This window comes from Protopterus annectens, chromosome 6.part0 (genome assembly GCF_019279795.1).
Source record: "Protopterus annectens isolate FY-2018-M chromosome 6.part0, PAN1.0, whole genome shotgun sequence".
In the NCBI taxonomy this organism is placed as follows: domain Eukaryota; kingdom Metazoa; phylum Chordata; order Ceratodontiformes; family Protopteridae; genus Protopterus; species Protopterus annectens.
Window position 1 is genome coordinate 766412592 of NC_056737.1, and position 18423 is coordinate 766431014.

General features: G+C 37.8%; 2 protein-coding genes across 2 annotated transcripts in view; both read left to right on the forward strand.

The window, feature by feature from the left end:
• Window positions 1-3689: 3689 nt before the first annotated feature.
• LOC122803892 (probable basic-leucine zipper transcription factor E) lies at window positions 3690-4961 on the forward strand. The gene has a single exon (XM_044073575.1). It carries the CDS (start codon window positions 3690-3692, stop codon window positions 4959-4961), a length of 1272 nt encoding a protein of 423 aa, XP_043929510.1.
• A 5942-nt stretch (window positions 4962-10903) lies between these two features.
• Window positions 10904-18423, forward strand: part of PSMA3 (proteasome 20S subunit alpha 3) — a 496948-nt gene continuing 489428 nt past the window's right edge. The window contains exon 1 of the mRNA XM_044073576.1: window positions 10904-10948. Within this exon, the coding sequence (XP_043929511.1) occupies window positions 10919-10948 (30 nt within the window). The 5' untranslated portion in view covers window positions 10904-10918. The remainder of the gene's footprint in view (window positions 10949-18423) is intronic.

The following is an 18423-nucleotide window of genomic DNA, read 5'->3' on the forward strand; positions in this document are numbered from 1 at the left end:
TGCCAAAAAAACAATTACTAGAAAATGGAAATCAAAATCTAAACCAACTATACTGGAAGTATTGAATATAGTAAAAGAAATAAAACAACTGGAATTAAGATCTTTAGAAAAGGGTAGGAGCAAACTGCATAAGAAAAAATTGCAAAATGATGCAACAATACATACAAGGGAGGAATGAGGCCTAAAAGACAGCAGGACTTAAATGAGCTATATAATGTCTGAGTGAGAAAGATTGGATAGATTATAAGTGACGTATAATGTTTGCAATTGGAAGTGTGTCAGTATGGTTTGTAATGTAAAATGCATCCAACTAGGATTTTGTCAGTGTGGTTTGTTTTCATTTATATAAATGTATGATTGCCTATGTAGTAAGTGATGGTTTATTGAAGATGTTTCTTGTTTAAAAGAAAAAAAACAGGAATTGAATAATTTATGTAATATTGCTTAGATTCTAGGATATATAGAAATATATGTGAAGTATAATGTTTCTTATGTTAATATAGTTTGACTACTTTTATCTGAATGTAAATTTGCCCATGTCACATGTGATAATTCAGTAAAGGTGTTTGGGGAAAAAAACAAAGTGATAGGCTGGTTATACTGCAAACATCTTCAAACAAACTGAAAACTTGTGATCTTGGATGCTTTATTCTTGTCCATGCAACATGGGATGGACTCCTAACTGCTTTTAAGCTACTACCTCAAAAAATCTTTAGGTCTCTACTTCTGCAATTCCTACTGCAAAGAAGAAGTTGTAAATGTTTCCCATACTCAGACATAAGTTTTGTTTTATTTCATACTTAGTCATCCCCCTTACTTGCTACCCCTTCTCACATTCTGATTTATTAATGCCATCTCTTTCAATTAGCTTTTTCAGAGCATTACAGCTCTTTCCCATCCCTACTTTCTATTCTCATGTTTCATTCGTATTCTATGTAGCCTCCCTCAAACAAAGCAATGTGTCTACCTAGTCTGCTTCAAAAAAATCTAAATTATTTAAGTGGTAACTTAGCCTTAAAATGTCGAATAAGGATAAGCTTTACTTGTCTACTAAATAACTGCTCAACACAACTAATAATACTTTTCCTTTAATTGTGATGTACAGGCACTTGCGTATATGTATTTTGCTAGCATATCTCATTTGTATAACTAACATAACTCTGCCCCTTTTTATTTTACATATGTTAGCTATACATAATTTGTGTCAGTTTCAGTAGCCTTTACAAATGCACCTAACCATGTAATCTAATTTTGCCATAGAGGATTATGATCAGATCTCAGATCATAACTATCTTATTGTGTGTTTGAGATATGAATGACAAGAAATTCACCTCAAGAGGTGAATCTTGGTATCCATGTTGAGAACATATAATAGAGGGTTATGGTTGGAGACCCAACCATAATTCGTTGTAGTGCATAGAGCTTTATCTGCTGAACATACTACTAGTTACAGAAAAAAGAAAGAGGAAATGTAGGGACATGAAGTGTTTTACTGGTAAAGCACTTGAATGCTGGTAAAGCACTTGCTTGAGCACTGTCAAACAGATAGTAGCATACCTCAACTTTTTTGCTTATGAATTCTGTACAAATCTAAAAATAAGTTGGGGGGGTACAAAGGCTCAAAATTAGGAACAGTTTTTAAATATTGCTCAAATGTACTTAAAATGTTAATAGAATGACAGGTTTTGCATCAGCTTGCATTTTCTGAATATTAAGTATAAAACTAATGTCTGGTGATATTGACTGACTGTAATCCTCAGTGATTTATAAGAAAATCAAACATGTTTATGATGGAATAGGGTAAAAATATGAGGCAAAATTGGGGACATCCTGCATAATCAAGGACAGTCGAGAAGTGCTCATCTGGCAGAAGGTACACATCCTCTAGAAGCTAAGATACCAAATTATGCCATGTTTTATTTATAAGAGTAGCAGACTGAAGTTTTAACAGCTTTTAAAAGCTGTTTTACCTTCTGTTGTTCTTTGCTGGTCGTCACTGTCCATCATTAGCCCCTAGTATAAGACCTGATCTTAGCAATACTTAGGGTGTCCTTAGCAAGGTTTTGCTAAGCACCCCTAAGCACTGTTAAGATCTGTTCTTATGCTAAGGTATCCCTTAACAAGTTTATCTTTTTCCCCATTTTGATGTGTAATCTCCTTGATAAACAACCCCTCCCCAGCATACAACACTGACAATACATCAATCCCCAATGAGAATGTTGTTATAGAGACCTTGGAACGTGGGTCAATAATTGCCTTTTCTTTGATCATCATGTACTAACAGTAGTCAGAAAGTCCTTCTACTTTTTACAGATTAATTGCCAAAGGAATATCATCCAGATCTAAAGATTTCATTGTCTCCTTATATTCAGAGTTGATTACACAAATTATTGAAAACAATGCTCCCTTTGGAATATACCTCACTAGGCATAGCAAACAACTAGAGAGACCCCAGAGGTTCTTAACTAAAAGATCACTGGCTTAAAAACCCTAAGCTCCCAGGAAAAAAATGGAACCACTGTCCCTTTATTCAGTATACTATACTCCTGAGGGGAGTTGTATATCTCTGGCCTTCCTTGCCTTTTAGCTACCCAGTGGTCCTTGATCTATTGAATACAAATTAAAAAGTCCCATAAATACCAAAAACAGGAACTTCAGTCTTCTCCAGCAGATAAATAAAACATGTTGGAGAGTTAGGTTCATTACAACATAGGAAACTTTCAGACACTGAATCCAACTCAGTTTGGTTTTGTCAAGGGAAGGCCATGCCTACTCAACCTCTTGGACTTATTAAAGAAGGTCACAAAAGCAATGGATAAGGGCAAAATGATGCATACTGCCTAACTCAACCTGGCCAAGGCATTCAACAGAATTCCCCACATAAGCATTGTAGACAAGCTCACTGAATTAGATATAAACTTCTATGTCGCCCACTGGACAGCCAACTACCTTACAGGCAGGACCCAAGAAGTTAAGATGGAGGAGTCTAGCCCCAGAAAAAGGCCAGTCACTAGCACTCCTTGCTTTGTGCTGGGGCCACTCCTGTTTGTCATGTACTTCTCTGAAGTCAGGCCTAACATCAGAGGCCTCTGGCTGACCAAATTCACAGACAACTGAAAATTATGTGTAGTCATTCAATCCCACCCCAAGACACAAGCATCCGCCAAGAGGGCCTATACAGACTAATAAATGGTACAAACTCAAAAAAACACAGAACGAAAAACCAGTTAAAAGCGAAATGACACTATAAGAGCCGGCAACTTTAAAATAAAACAAAAATATTTAATAAACGTTAGCGCTTTCAGCGAAGATAGTACTCCGCCTTCATCAGACAAACAGAGGAAGTTAATCACGAATACATTTATAAGTGATTAATAACAATTTTTAATTATAAGTTTAATCAGATACTCAGTTTCTGTATCGCTTCTGTGAAGCGCTTCTTTAAGGTTGCCAAGGTAAATTGCAGATTATTTCAATTGGTTATTTCATTGTTATTAATTACTTATAAATGTATTCGTGATTAACTTCCTCTGTTTGTCTGATGAAGGCGGAGTACTATCTTCGCTGAAAGCACTAATGTTTATTAAATATTTTTGTTTTATTTTAAAGTTGCCGGCTCTTATAGTGTCATTTCGCTTTTAACTGTTTTTTCGTTCTGTGTTTTTTTGAGTTTGTGGAATTTGTGCAATATGGCGAATATGACCGGAGCGGCATCTCAAAGTTTGTTCACGCAACAGGAGGATTCTCGTGGCATTCAGGATAACGCTATTGGCGACCTCACCGCCCTAGTACAGGTCCTCCTAGGGCAAGTGGAATCTCTCACTCAAAAGGTGGATGCGTTTGGTACTAATAACATGCCGGGCATGAACATTGAAGCAAGGAGGCATAGTGATGAGCGTGGAGTTGGATTAACTGGTCGGAATACTAGTGAGGCACATCCCGACAATACAGCAGAAGGTAGGAGCGCAAACAATAACACTGATAGCGCGCCTACCTGTGATGTTAATCGGCAGGGAGGAACTGGTCAGCTGATGCCTCCAAGGTGCCCTTCTAATGCTTCTCAAGTTCAAAATGATATTATTCCCACTATGTCCACATTTCTTAATAATAACAACTTTTTTAGTGGTCAGAGCAGCTCCAGTGTGCCCTCGAATGACTTAAATGAGGGAGTGCGAAATGTTCTATCTCGTAATATTAACGAGTTTGACATTAAGTTGTATAAATGTAGAAAATTACAGCTCGAGGTTTCTTATTTAGAGGAATGCATTCATAATAAGATCATTCCAAAAGGTTTACGCCAGTGGCGATATCCAGCTGGCTTAACCAGTACTTCATCCTTTTACAGTGAACTCATTGCACTCTTTGACCGACAGGGGCATGAATTTCTTCAAGCTCTCATCAATTTTTATACCAAAGATATTACAGTTTTAAAAACTGAGTTGGAAGTGCTTGAACATGGGATTAAATCTGATAAGGATTTTCCAAGATATAAATACGAATATTGCAGAATATACACTAGTATAGAGGCAACTATGAACAAGCTTCTTGTAACTAAGAAGAAGAAAATAGCTAGGGATATCAATGATTATGCAAATAATCAAGCATACCCTAAGCCTCCCTCTAGTGTCCAAACAAGTACTAACGATAATTGCAATAATCAACAGGGGAATGATTTTGTTGACAATCCCAACCCTCTTCATATCAATGGTAACTTTTCAAATGAACAAGGTCAACCACTAAGAAGAAGCCCAAGGTTCACCAACAATAACAATAACAGTAACAATGGAGGTGATAGCAACCTTAGTAATGACAGACAAAACCATTTTTCTGATAACAATCAAGGTGTGGATGTTCAGAACCAGCAGGGTTTTCGGCCAGTTACCAATGGCCGGAGGAACAAACGTCAGTCAACTTATCAGCAGAACACTTCAAGGAACAGGAGAAGAACACGCAGGAGATAGTCCCTAGTCAAGGTTTTGGCATTAAGCCTCATTTGCATAAAAGCAACAATGGTGATTTCACTATATATAACTATACAGCTCTGGACATTCAACAGGATATGGTTGATTTTCTATCAAAGGATTTAACTTTTGTCCCTGGTAAAAGTATGGACATTGTTAACATGATCATTGATTTGAAACTTTTTGTCCCGAAGCTCAACCTTAATTTGTTAACAGGGAATAATTCCAGTATGGTCAAAACCTTACGGGTTTCCAGTTTATTTAATCCACCTCTCCATCCTGGTTTGAACACTTTTGAAAAAATGTGTGAGGTGGATTTTTGGGCTATTAAAAATCAAGTAACATATAAGCATCATAAACCTAAATCCAACATTTTACCCTTGGAGTATGATTTTGTCAATATGCTTAATGACTGTAATATTAGGGTAATGAAGCCGGATAAGGGGGGAGGCTTGGTATTCATGGATTATTGTATATATGTTGATTATATGCTCAAGCACCTCAATACCCCCTCTTATACTCAGGTCACTTTGAATAAAGTCAACGTGGTGCACAAGAAAATTAGAGGAATGTTAGATGATTTGTTTCTCGAAGGTTTTATTGATATAGACATGTACCAGTGTTTGTCTATGATTGCCCCTAGAACACCTGCTCTATTTGGTTCTCCAAAAATCCACAAGGCAACAACCCCCCCCCCCTTTAGACCCATAGTTGATGGCCATGGGTCAATTACTTACGCATGTGCTAAGTATATTGACAGTGTGTTAAAACCTTTCATTGAGAGCGAGCCCCAGATTTGTAAAGATTCATGGAATATTCTGGCTAATATAAATAAATTGGAATATGCAGCTGATGTACTGTTCTTGACAATAGATGTTAAGGACTTGTACACAGTAATACCCCAAGCAACAGGAATTCATTGGGTCAGAGAATTCATGTACATGAAAAAGGCCAGTGACAACACTATTTATCTAATTGAGACATTATTGGAAATAGTGTTGACCAATAACTTCATGGTGTTTGAGGGCCAGTTTTACTTATAAAAATCTGGGGTTGCTATGGGTTCTCCCTGTGGGGGCTGCTTTGCAAATGCCATTATGGCATTTTGGGAAAACAATATGTTGTTTGTGGATGATTTGTTTCAAAATCATGTCACCTGGTACACAAGGTACCAGGATGACATTTTTTGTATTTGGAAGGGGAATAAATCGCTTATTCCAGCCTTTATTACTAAGATTACACAGTTTACTGATTTCTTAGAATTTACATATAACGTAGGAGAAACCCAAATAAATTATCTCGACATCCTTTTGGTTAATGATAGGATGAATGGTAGATTTAAGAGTTTAATTTACAGGAAACCAACTTATTCAAATACCTTCTTACATTTTGCAAGTAACCATCCGTATCATCAGAAAAAGGCAGTGGTCAAGGGGCAAATCATCAGAGCTGCCCGAATGATTACAGATTAATGTGATTATGATTTTGAATGTGGCCAGTTAAGAAGCATGTTCATCTATAGAGGGTACCCCAATAGTTTGGTTACCAGCATCATTAATGAGGTCACTTCCAAACGCAGGGGAGGTCATTTTATACCCTTGTTAAGTAGCCACACACATAATGTTAATGAAGCTTTAGATGGTCACGTAGCAAGTGGAGGCGACTTTGGTCGTAATAAAGATGTTAATAATGAAGGGTATCATACTAGTTTCCTGTGTACGTACTCATTTGACTACCAGCTCATAAAGGAAGTCCTGAATAAGAATTGGGACACTATCAGAAATGATGAATTTTTGTCTAAGTTGTTAGGTGTTGTCCCAAAAATTTCCTACAGGAGAGGCCAAAATTTAAAGTGCCTCCTAGAAAAGAAGAAGAAGCCAGGCTCTAATAAGATTCATGGTATGTTTAAATGCAGTTCCTGTGCCCAATGCAAATATATTAAGGTTGGTAACCAAATCTCTATTAACAACAAAGTGTACAAGGTTAGTAGTAACTATAATTGTGAGACTAAAAGTGTTATATATGCTGCACTGTGCAATCTCTGCAACGCTTTTTACATTGGGAAAACTGAGCGTAGAATTAAACAAAGAATCTACGAGCATCATTATGCTATTATTAAGAAAGATGTTAATAATGCTTTGGCAAAGCATTGTTCCAAGCATGATAGATATGAGTTTAGATTTGTAATTCTATAACACAGGGAAGCTGACATTAGAGGAGGAGCTTGGCAGTTACTGTTAGAAATTGATGAACTTATGTGGCAGATAAGAACTAGGGCACACATTTTTCCAGGCATTAATGATAGTTTATCTATTAAATGTGTCCTGAGGTGGCTCTCTTTAAAAAGATGATAAGCATTTATTGTGCCTATTCGTGTCTATGTACATTATTAATATTACAGTAGAAGTTCTTTATTGATTGTAACATGAGTGATTTAGTTATGAAGTCCTCCTTGCTAGTTTGTGAATGCGAACATGTTTTGTTTGATGTTCTTCTTAGCGTATTTTATACTCTATTTTTTACTTGGGTATTTAATATTTTCTTTTTTATTTAATAAGTTTGGTAGTAATATACATATATTTTTCTAAACAGTCTAAATGTTTTGATGTACTGTTAGTCCATATTTTTAATTATAAGTTTAATCAGATACTCAGTTTCTGTATCGCTTCTGTGAAGCGCTTCTTTAAGGTTGCCAATGTAAAATGCAGATTATTTCAATTGGTTATTTCATTGTTATTAATCACTTATAAATGTATTTGTGATTAACTTCCTCTGTTAGACTAATAAATGGTGCCAGAGTCTTAAATTCAATGCTAAGTGCATAAAAGTATCCTTCTGTAAGATGGCACCCCTTCAAATTACTACACTGATAATACACCCCTAAGGAAGACTCAGTAGTCAGGGATTTGGAAACACATGTAGACAGTGACTCGGCCTTTGGCCATCATGTGTCTACAGTGTTAAGAACATTACTCCATGTTGCACAACTCATAAGCAAGGGTATAACATCCAGGTCCAAAGATGTCATTGCTCCATTCTACTCTGTCCTCATGAGACCAATCATCAAGTATAATTTCTCACAAAAAGAATATAAGCTATACAAAACAAGACCGTCTCAAAGTGTTGCCGTTATTCTCAGTCTTCTCCAGGCTGCTGAGAAGTGACCTCTGCTTGGTCTAGAAGGCATCTTCTGATTCAGCCTTAATGGATGGTACATCTGCAAAACAAACAGCACCTAAACCTTGCCTGCAACATGAGTAGGTGAGTAGGACATGCTGGAAGGACAGGTATGCGTCTCAGAAGCTGCCCCTTCTCTGAAACAGGATTCCTATCCATGCGATGCAAAGCTCTTCCCTGCACTTATTCTAGAGAAACTTCCTAATACAAATTAACCAATGTGATACATTATCTTCCTTCACATGGAAAATAAATGATTGGATGGGTATTCACAAACTCACCCCAGGCTAGGCTGGCCTTGCTGTTCTCTAAAAAGGAGGCCAAAAGGTAGATACTGTTTATCTCTCAACCACTTAGCGCAGGAAATCTGGACAAAGCCTAAAATAACTGAGGGGGGGCAAAGGCCTAAAAATAGGTACAGATTTTAAATATTACTCTTATAAACTTAGAAAGATGTTAGAATGACATGATTTGTGTTAGCATGCATTTTCTGAAGGATATGAAGGCTGAAACTGAAATGTATGTTATAATTTAATGGCTTCAGTCCTCACTGATTTGCCAGAAAACCACAAATTTTATGACAGACTAAAAATATGGGGCAAAAATCTGAAAGTTGAGACCTATGGCACAGGTAAGGTTAAAGGGTCGCAAGAAACAGCTGCATTGAATTTCCTGATTGCAACGCTCCGTGCATTAGTTTGCATAGTGATGCAGTTATTACCTTTGCTGTCTCGTAGCACTTGATTCCAAGTTTGTATATATGCAAGTCCTACAGTGTTCCTTTCCTTCGGCATGTACCTGACCAGGCATATGAAACAGTAGGAACTTCCACAGAGGTTCCTCGTCAAGAGGATCCAGGGTATTAATACACTCTCCTGTACAGATCGCCTTAAAGCACTATCACTCTACTCAGTCTCTTACAGGTTACTGAGAGGCGATCTATACCTGGCATATCCCTTTCGATAACAGCGATGTTCCTGCTATCTACCACATCAACAGCAACACCCTAAGTATGCACTCAGTGGTGAGAGACCCGAGCACAGGTTGTCAGCAGCCTTACCTTTAATCACCATGTCTCCACAGTGGTAAGAAGGGCGTTCTATATTGCTCATCTCATAAGTAAGGGCATTGCCTCCAGAAAAAAAGAAGTTATAACTTCCCTGTACTCTTCCCTCATCAGGCCAATAATTGAGTTACAACACCTCTTTTGGTATGTACCTTTCCAAGCACCTGCAGCAACTGGAGAGACCACAAAGGTTCCTCACAAGGAAAATTCAAGGTCTTTAGCATTTGTCCTATGTGGATCATCTGAAATTGGTCACTTTATTCTGTTTCATACAGACTACTCAGAGGCAATCTCTGCCATGCATATAAGGCAATCTCTGACCCTGCCTTATTGGAAATGCTGCATTTCCGCAAGACAAATGGTACACGGTTTACTTGCTCTAAAGACCTTAACCTGATATGTGGCATTAATAGAACCTGCTGGAGGGACAGATTTGTCTCCCAGAAGTTACCACACCTTTAGACCGGACTCTACTTCATGTCAAACAGAGCACCTCATTGGCGCTCTTCAAACGCAATCTGGACGATTGGTTGGTAAACTCTGTAAATTCACCCCGGGGGTTCCACCTGTGTCCCTCTTGGACAGGGACAATAGGTGCTGCTGGTCATGGAAATAAGGGTAGAGTTTGGCTAGGCTTGTAAGGGTCCTAGGTAGGACCATTAGCCTAGTAATTTCCTATGATCCTACATAAGGCATCCTCAGATCCAGCCCTAGTGGGACATGTTGCACATCTGCAAAACGAATAGCACCAGAAACACTAGATCAAATTATTTAACTTTTTTTGCGACATAAATAGAACGAGCAGGCGAGACAAGTATTTGTCTCAAAGGATCACCGTGCTCTAGAATAGGTTTCCTATCCGTGTGAAGCACAGTTCGCCTTAACCCATTTTCACAAGAAACCTTGACCATTGGATGGGAAATCAAAAATCCTCCCACCTCCCAGTCTGGACCCATGTCTGTGATAGAGATCGGCAGTAAATACCTCACTCCACCATTAAATCTTTAGCAACTTCCTAACTTATACCACATGGTGATACAATTGAGTTGAGTTACGCGACTAGGCTTATAAAGGTCCTGATTATTGTTAGCCTTATACCTATGCGCATATTTAGGAAGTGTTGTTAGCAGTATAGGGTTCAACTTGCCAGCAACTCTGAACTAGGGAAAAGGAAAGGGGGATCATAAAAAAAATGAATATAGAAAGGGTATTGCAGATCAAGCCATTCCTCCGGTTAACAAACTAAATTTGTCAGTTGCATTTATTTATATTTAGGGACAATGTACTGATCAAGCTCGGTCCGGGAATTACGTATATATGTATTTCTAGCTGGAACTAAAGGTATAGTTTTAAAACAAAACTTCAAAAACCTTCACTAACAACTCTGTTAAATGCAACATTACTGGCTTAATAAAAGTACTTATTGTACCTGGCCCATGTTTTTGACGTAGCAGTAAACGCCACGCCGTGGGTAAACGTTACATGCTGATTGGGCTTGTAGAATTGGCTGGCGCTGTACTAGCCGGTGTTTTCCATTGAAGGGAAGTTGCTAGGTTTAGGGATTGGTAACGTGTTGTGTTTTTGTATCTGAGTGGATAAGCATGAGTTCTATTGGTACTGGGGTAAGTGTAAACTGTCGCTTTATTGTTTCTTTATGTGTCATAGGAAGACTATTGTTCGTCCTTGTTTTCAAGTGTAGGGATATGCTACAGACATGTGGGGAGAGGGGGCCTTCTCTAATGCTGTGAGTAGGTAGCATGTAGTATTAGTTGTCATTATACTCTTTCTAGAAGCCGTGTTTTTGTAATAGAGGAGGGTTGGAGGAAAAATTTCAACTGTTGGGCTTTTTTTGTATATATATTTGAAACGTTGCGGTGGTGAAATAAAGTTCTGCGATCTTATGGTTTGTCTTCGTATGCTGAGTCACTGACATTTAGTAGTGAAACTGAAACTAAATTAAGTTGTTTTGTGTAGAAGAGTGATATGCTCTGGCTCCCAACTTTGTTAGAATATTGATACGTTCAGGTTTGTGAATTATGACGTTTATTTTACTTTAGTATGCAAGTGAATTGAACCTTTAGGGCCATTTGCTGTCTGGTCTTTGTTGTCACGAGTAATGAGAAAAATGACGTGATGTTCGTGCTATCGAGTATTAAGTTTGAATTTGTTATATATGAGTTCATTTTTCTGATGCCTGTGTTATTCTTTTCAAGGTCAGGGAAGCCCGAGCAATCAACTGAGTATAAGGCAGAGTATCAGTGATTGATGGGATACTGGTTCATCCCAGCACATACTTTCATTCGTCACTTTCATACCTGTAGGCAGTTTAGAAACTCATTATTTTATCTGTCACCATGTCTGTAGGCTGTGGGAGAGAACAGGAGAGTCAAAAAAGTGGACAGAGAAAATGCAGACTCCATAGAGTGGTAAAAACATTACCCCCGCTGAGTACTGAATTACAGAGTAAATTCTGCGAGGTAGTAGTTATAAATTCTGTACTTCGGTACTACCCAGTTGCAGTGCAAACACACGCACACAAAATAAACAAAAAATGTTGTTACCTGAAGGGTATGCATGTGGTCTTGTATAACATTTCTAGTAACATTTGCATATGTGAGTAGTTACCTCACTACATTCAAATTACATTTTAGTGTGAAAAGAATTGAACTACCTAAAAAAAAATCTAGTGTGTTAAAGATTAGGGCTAGACTAAACAATTGAGCGTTTCAATGCATTTTATGGATTAATTCTGTGGATTGTACTTTAAGTCCTCTAAAAGCAAGTCAGTGTTATTTTCTTTCTAAGAGTATTTATATTTTGTTCTCTATTCTTTCACTGCCATTAATACCTGGTGTCATTCAACCTTGCTGCATGTAGTGTCCCTTGACCCTTTTCCGATTGAAGACATATATCTGCCTGAAGGCATTTATAAGCCTAGCCAGATTGTGTTGGTTTTTGCTGCCCCCTTAGATTGGTTCCCTGTGCTTCTGTCCAGCAGAGCCACTGAAGTGATCCCCGGGGTAAACTTTGTTTCCCCATCCACTCGTTCAAAGTTTCTCTTGAAGAGTGTTAGCGAGTAGCTCTGCCTAATGTAGATTGGAATCTTGTTCCAAAGCATAGGAAGCCTCTGGGATAGGAATCTCTCCCTCCAGCATGTCCTAGTTGTTGTTGTGGTGAGGTTTAGATCTCTAGAGCATGTGCCTCGAGGGGATATGGTTTTCTTTAGGTGGAGCATGTCCATCAATTCTGGGTTGGACATGGCCTTGTATGTCAGGCAGAGATCACCTCTGAGTAGGTGGTATGCGAGTACAGCTGGAGTTTCTTCAGTCTTGCTGCATAGGGTATCTGTTTTGAGGCCAGTGAACATCTTGGTGAGGTACTTCTGTGGTCTTTCCAGCTGTTGCAGGTGTCTTGTAAGGTACATCCCAAATGGGGCATTGTACTCTGTGGTGGGTCTGATGAGTACAGGGGCACAATGACCTCTTTTGATCTGGATGCGAACCCTTTTGTGATTTGGTGGGCCACATAAAAGGATTTTCTAACCACTTTGGCAATGTGATTATCAAAGGAGAGATTACTATCTACTTGGGTCCCCAGATCCCTTATTGCGTCTTCCGTATTTAGGGGACTACCACCTATGTGGTAGTTTGTGGGTACTATTTTCCAAAGGGGATGATTATGCACTTTTTGGCATTTGGCTTGAGGCCGTGATTTTGACACCAGCCATCTGTCTCAGTGAGACCCTTTTGGAGGATGTCTTTGTCAGCCAGAGCGTCAGTTATAACCCCTAGTTTGCAGTCGTCTGTGAACTTAGTCAGCCCTTGTCCTCCTGTGCTTGTCTGTACCGCTGAGAAGTATATGCCAAACAGGAGGGGTCCTAGGGCTGAGCCCTGGGAAACGCCACTTGTAACCGGTTTAGAGTTGGACCTAGCTCCCGCAACTCTTACCATGTGGGTTCTGTCCGTGAGCCAGTTGGCAACCTATAGTGTGACGTAGGGGTTTATGTTCAGGCTGGTGAGCTTGTCTGTCTTACCAGAATGGGGAATAGTACCACCTTTCCCTAGTCTATAGCCCTGGTAGCTGTATCAAAGAAGTCCACCAGGTTTAGGATGCATGATCTGCCGTTAAAGCCGAACTGGGTAGGGTCCAGTGTTTAGAGGTTCCCAATGTCTCTGTTAACGAGTTCCATGATAATGATGCGCTCCATAGCCTTGCAGACCAAGCTAGTCAGGCTTATTGGGCGATTGCCTCTGACTTTTTCATTGCCACCAATAGTCTGCATTATTTAGCCTGGTTTCTTCACGTAGTGTCCCTTGACACCGTTCCCATTGAGGGAGGAAGTCTGTTCTGGTTAGCTCCTTGGCTGTGATACTGATGATTGACTAACACATTCACGATTGCCAAATATTAATCAAAAACTAACTTGGCTAGATAAAGTAAGAATAATGTTGCAGCTAACAAGAGTGTTCATAACTGATTTGTGTCTTAATTCAGTGTTGCAGAACAATAGCTTGTTCACTGTGTTTTGCTAAAGGTTACCATGGCCATATTCATTATTTATAATCTATAGTAGAAAGTATCATTTAACACATTCATCTAAAATTTGCTGAAAGATTTCTGTATTTTTTCTGAGTGTCTGTCTCTGGTGTTTTTGTTTGGAGAACTTAAATGTTTGGCCATTAGATGACCATCTGGTAAATATTCCGCCAAGTAAAAATACATTTTGGTGATTATTATTACTGTGCTATTTTGTGCAAGATCTGGGTTATTGTATTGTACCATCCATGTGTAGGGTTTAAGACTTTAGTTTGGCCTACATAAAGAAAATTGTAGGATAACGTTTGGTGAATAAATGAGAACCCATTACACAAACAATGCAGGAGATCTCATCCTTTGCATCCCATATTTAGTATAATATTTTCTGAGATTACACAGCTTTTGGGAAAGTTATGTAAAACGTTTAAGTAAATTTTTGACATTGTACATGCACTATTACCAGCTAGCTTTGTAATAGTCTCTGCTGTCAACTTGTATACAAATGTCCACTTACGATGGAAATGCCTGTTTCATGTTTCTTAGACCTTGTTTGGGACGTTCTCCCTTTGCCGGTTGGTTGTACCTTGTACTTTCTTACTCCTCTTTACCCGATTTTTTTTTGCTCTGACAACCTGCCAATCATCGGCCTCCTCCTAACCAATTGGCCATTCATTCCACATCACTGAAAAGTGGGTCAACCAGGAGAGGCCATCATTTAGGCAGTCAGTACAGGTTTGGGTGTATGTCCCATGTCCCCAATACCCGTTTGGATCATGAAGGATGATGATGTGCAGTGGTTCACTGAGCTGATTGCCTCTCCTTCTGTAAGGGAAGTTGTCAGCAAGTAGCCCTACCTTCATGCTCTCACACATGGGTGGTGATTTCTGTGGTCTCAAGAGAAATTGAACCAGTGCATGTACGAATCGAATATGCCGTGTCACTTCACTCCTTCTTAACTGCTGAGGCCACTAAATGGACTGCCTGTTGTCTGGGTTGTATTTAGGGCAACATCCTGCATCATAGAGCCAGGCATCTGATTTCTATTTCATGATGACCAGTAATCTTTCTTAGTTTTATTTATAATAGAATTCCTTTTGTTTTTTTTTTTTTTTTTTTTCAGTTAACTTAAGTCATTAAATTTATTTAACTTTTCCTCCATCATGTGTTGCTACTGTAGCTTACTGGGTGTACTGTTTTGCATCCTGTGTAAGTAGTATTGGTTTTTACAGTCTGCTGTGCAATGGAGGTGGTTTTACCTCCACAGATGCAGTACTTGTTTTCATTCTTTTTAAACCTCTTTTTTATAGAATTACATTACCTTGCGCACACTGTCTACAAAGCACACGTGTGTGTGTACAGAGATAATAATGATATGTAAGTGATAAAGTTCTCAGAAAATGTGCTGTGTGTTACAGTTTGTCTTGGTGTGCACCTTTAGTAATTAGTTTAGCTCACTATTAAATAGAGAGAGCTCTTTCAGTTTATTTAGAAATGTACAGCTATATTGGTCTGTGCTTGTATGTGCCATGTGTGTGTTTTGTATGATGGTATACAATTTTTATTTTTGTTTTCAATGCTAACATGTCTTGGACTGACCTTCTCAAAGCTGTCACTTTTATTTTTATAGTTGAGCCTTCCCTCAGGGAAACCACTAAAAATGCCCTTATTGGTCCGCAAATTGTAATAAAAATGCAGTAAATAAGTAACACACAAGGCCTTGGGAATGTAAGTAATGAATGCTGTGGAATTACTAACATTAGTTTAGTAGTGGAATACTTTAGTTATGTGGTGTTTTACTCTGTTTTGATTGAATAGTTCTTAGAATTGGTTCACAGATATTTGAATAAAGCGGTTTGTAAATTTGTAGTAGTATGGGTAGCTGACCTGGCCTGCAGTGCTCATAGTGAGTAATTGATCCTGTTGAAGAATTCTCTGATCCTGTTGTGAAACTGCTGATGTTTTGAGCAGTCTGTCTTCTTTGCAAGTTGCAAAGAATATGTATTGCTTGTTAACTGGGGAAGTAGGCTAGTCCAGCCAAGTACCTGTCGAATATTAATATAGTTATGGCAAGAATGTGCTCACTTCAGTGTGAGCTGACCCCTGGACTCTGAAGTTGTGACATAAAGCTCTTGGATCATTATCATGTTTGTGTGACAGGTAGTACTTATCCCAGATCTGGAATTAAAACAACCTTTTCCAATTGTCTTAAGGCTGGTAACTTTGCAGCTCTGAGATGGATAGATCGTGGAGGCGATGTTTGCTATATATATATATATATATATATATATATATATATATATATATATATATATATATATATTATGTGTGTTTTAGTAATGTTTTGTATATTTAATATTGTGCATGGGAACAGAAGACGTCTGTGCTGGATTCAACTAGTCCATCAGGTATTTGCTGTCAGCAGCGCAACAAATCAAGTTTAAAGCGACAGATGAGTTAAATGTACTAAAAACGATTGCTTGTAACATTAAAAACGTTTAATATCAACACTTTTTTTATTTTGTTTTTTTGGTCATCAGGCTCTTGAGTTGTAAAATACAAGACTGTTTATTGTCAAACCAATCACGTGACACTTACTAAAAAAAAAAATTGCTTACCTCATACATACTAAAGAGTTTAATCCTTTGTTTTAAAATGCGTTCAATAATTCAAACCATGTTTTTCTAAAGCATTTAATAAAGCCTGCCATCTGAATCGTTTTAAGTTTAGTTTATTTTCATAATATCTCTCCCTAATTTGATAATCCAGTGGGGGTACAAATTTAAGACAGCGGTTTGATGAAACAATGTATTTAACACATTTAATTTAGAAATGGCTTGCTGTTATTTATAAGCTTTAACCTTTAAAGGTCTACTAGGTTCCCCTACATAAAAATATTCGCAGACACTGACTAGGGCAATTGTTGGGGCTAACTCTGCACTACAAGAAAATAGCCACATGATTCAAATATAATGTAACCGATCTTGGACTGTGAATCCATGCTGTGAGCTACGTTTGTGTTTATAGGTACCTACCCTTGCCATTCTGCATACATTATTTTTATTCTTGCTGTTGTAAGCTTTTTCACTTTTTGTTTTAGAAGTAAATGCAGATTTTTTTTCCCTAGTTTATCTGCTAAGGTATGTGATGCTAAAATATTTATCCTTTTTCAACTGAAAAAAATGATCATTGTCCAATCAGTCTTTAACTTTCTTTTAATTTTTTTTTTATTTATTGTAATTTCCTTGTTTTCTGATAAAAATTTTCCTTAACACTTCAGTGAAAAGTTCATACATCTCTTTCTTTTCTTGTATTTTATTGTCTTCTTTCCTAGTTGGATCCCCAGTTATTTTCCCTGACTATATTATAATTTCAGAGTACATGCTAATAGAATAGAATACTAGCTGCATTAATTGACAATTGATTTTTATTTCCTAAACATCATTCTCATTTTTTGTATACTAGTGTCCAATAAGAAAGAAATATATACATTTCTAACTTTAAAATTCAGTACTTTTTGTTCATCTTTTCTAAAATAATTTGACTAATTTCTTTCTTAAACAGTTCATTGACATAAATTTCTTTTCCTGGTGAGTGAGAATCAGATTGACATTGCTGGAGACCATTGCTGCCCTCATTGCTATACCGCACACATTTTTCCTGACTTAGATTGTGTAAAAACCCACTGTCCATCAGTTCTAAAATCTGTTTTGTCATTTACTGTTCATCCTCTAAAAATTAATTCCCAACCAACTTCATGTTTTACAGCTTTGTACAGTGATTATCAGCTGTTTGTTATATTAATTTATTCACACAGTTATTTTAATTTTCAACAGAAAGTAGGAGTCCCTAGTAAAGGAACTAGCTTTTTGTACCTACTATAACTTTTGTTTGCTAAAAAAAAAACACAGCTTTGATTTTTAATCAGCCCGTGCTATAGCTGGTCTTATTGGTGGTTCATCTGTATTGTGCATTTTGGAGTAGTTGAGTCTAGTCGCCCCCCCCACACACACACACACCACTTTTGTCATAATTCTGTTGTCTAGCCATCTTGAGATCTGTATCTACAGGACTTCTGTATATCAGCTTTGTTAACTTGAAGGCAAAGACACTTTCTGTCAAGATATGGAAGTTAGGGAAGGAGATCATGAAAATAATTTAGAAATCAAAGAATTCAGATGGCAGGCTTTATAATACAGTGATTGAAATGATGCATTCAGGTAGGCTTAAAGCCCATTTTAATGTTTACAAAAGTAGGGATTTGATTGGAAAAGTAGTTTTTTGTGTGATTTTTTGTAAGTTGCGGTCTTGTGTTTTGTAATTCAAAACCGTATGATGGTATCTTAATGCTAAGTGCTTACAGTTCAAATTTTTATAAGTGGTCTCTTTTTTTTTATTTTCAGACCTTCAGGTATGTTTAAGCTTGAATTGATTCAAGACTGCTCTAGTATGTATTTGTACTGAGAAGTCGCGGCTGCTTTTGCGGTCATGCATCCATTCCTTGTTGTAGAGGAGTCAGATTTTTGTTTTTTTTCTAGGTTGACCTGGAGTTCCAACTATTATGGCCTTGGCAAAACAGTTTCTTGAATTATGATTAAAGCTGTCTCTCTCATGCTTATTTTGCCCCTTTTTTTTTTTTTTTTTTCCTCGTGGATCTGCAAATCAGAGCCATTGCATGCTTACCCA

Bases quoted from the DNA above. Each gene is read 5' to 3' on its own strand.
- LOC122803892 (XM_044073575.1), top strand. From the start codon at position 3,690: ATGGCGAATATGACCGGAGCGGCATCTCAAAGTTTGTTCACGCAACAG.